At 50.5% G+C, this 1826-nt stretch overlaps 1 protein-coding gene across 1 annotated transcript; it reads right to left on the reverse strand.

Annotated features, from left to right (window-relative positions):
* Window positions 1-527: 527 nt before the first annotated feature.
* On the reverse strand, window positions 528-1559 carry LOC147990940 (uncharacterized). The gene has a single exon (XM_087538462.1). The coding sequence runs from the start codon at window positions 1557-1559 to the stop codon at window positions 528-530; it is 1032 nt and encodes a 343-aa protein (XP_087394588.1).
* Between the last annotated feature and the right edge of the window lie 267 nt (window positions 1560-1826).

The raw sequence follows: 1826 nt of genomic DNA on the forward strand, positions 1-1826 counted from the left end.
CCCTAACTCCTTACTTGTGGTTTACTTTGGTCACTTGACCGTGCATTCACTATATCTTGCTGTCCTCATTATATTGTGTTGACCATTCCCTTGAAGAGATTATTTAGGCCTACACTTTTTATTCGCAATTCATGCTTTCTACTATTGTTCTATCTTATGCTTAGTGTGAATTGCTAGCTTGTAACATTCATTTCCATATCTTGTGACATAACTTGTGTAAGCTTGTAGTGCTTACTTGAGTTTGCTTGTATCATTCAATTCGATATATTGTGATACAATTTGTGTAAGCTTTTATTGCTTACTTGTGGTTGTGTGTATTATTCATTTCCATATCTCGTGATATGCATTGAGTAAGTTTGTGTGACTTACTTGTGCTTACTCATATCCTTGCTGTTCTCATCTTGTTTATCCTAAGTTTTTGGTGCACTTAGTTAGCCTAGTATATTTAGGATTTGTGCTTGAAAAGTATCCGCTTAGTTTATTTCCGCATTAGGATATAGCCAAATCCGTAAAAGATTTTAAAACGCCTATTCAACCCCCTCTAGGCGACATCGTGGTCCTTTCACCGTGTCAAAAGTGCGCGCTATGTCGAGCTTGAGGAGCACCCTAGGCGCCCGCAAGTTGTGCAGCTGGCGAGCGGTCTGTTGGACAAGCATGAAGTTGTCGTGAACACAGCGGCCGGCGATGAATGCGCTCTTGTTAGTGGACACGAGCTGGCTCAGACGAGGAGCGAGTCGGAGCGAGAGGACTTTGGCGATGAACTTGGCAATTAGGTGGATCAAGCTGATGGGCCGGTAGTCCGAGTGGGCGGAGGCATCTTGTTTTTTTGGCAGGAGGGTGATGAGGGCCTCGTTGAGACGCTGCAGGCTGCGCCCGTTCATGGAGTAAAAATTGTCGAACACCTCGCAGATGTCGGCCTTGATCATGTCCCAGCAGGCAACGAGGAATTCCGCGGTGAAGCCGTCGGGGCCCGGAGCTTTGCCACAGGGGAGCGCCCGCATTGCTTTGAGGATTTCATCTTCTGTGAATGGGTGCTCAAGATCGGCCAAATCAAAGGATCGGTCGTCAATCTGGTCAAGGTTGATGGAGAATTCCCGAGGTGAGTATGACCCAAAGAGGGAGGAGAAGTGGTGGAACGGAGCTTCTGCCATGCCTTGCTCGTCGTGGACAGTTGTGTTATCAAGCCGCAGAGAGAAGATGTGGTTTTTGTGATGCATGTTGGCTGCGTGCATCTTCAGAAACATAGTGTTGGTTTGGCCCTCCTTGAGCCAGCTGAACCTGACCCGCTCACGGGCAATGGACCTCTCTAGTGAGGCCAGCCCCAGATACGCGCGCTTGAGATTTCTGTGCAGCCAGGTTTCCGAGGGGGAGAGAGGACGGTAGTCTTGCGCCGCATCCAGCCGAGCCATGAGCTCGCACGCGATCAAGAGCTGAAGTGAAACATGACCGATGGTACGCGCACCCCAGCTCTGGAGGCGGCACGCGGTGTGCTTGAGGCGGAGGTAAACACGCCAAAAGTGGTCTGGGTCATGGACGCCGGCCCAGTCATCCGCCACCATCTCCTAGAAGCCGTCGAGTTTGATCTAGAATCGCTCGAAGTGGAATCGTTTAGGGCCTACTTGGAGCGGGGAACAGTCTAGGAACAGCTGGCAGTGATCGGAGACAATTGTGGCAAGGCACTGAAGGTGAGCGTGAGGCTGTGAGGTGTCCTGGTTGGAAGTGTAGAGGAATCTGTCGTTGCGCACAAGGGTTGGAGAGTCTCGTTCGCTGGACCAAGTGTAGCGGCGGCCATGCATGTATACACCCCGAAGCTCCATGTCCGCGAT

This window comes from Triticum urartu, chromosome 1A (genome assembly GCF_056163025.1).
Source record: "Triticum urartu cultivar PI428250 chromosome 1A, HENAU_Tu73, whole genome shotgun sequence".
Classification (NCBI taxonomy): Eukaryota; Viridiplantae; Streptophyta; class Magnoliopsida; order Poales; family Poaceae; genus Triticum; species Triticum urartu.

What these genes read in the sequence shown, in the direction of transcription:
- LOC147990940 (XM_087538462.1), bottom strand. Translation starts at nt 1,559, where the DNA reads ATGGTGGCGGATGACTGGGCCGGCGTCCATGACCCAGACCACTTTTGG.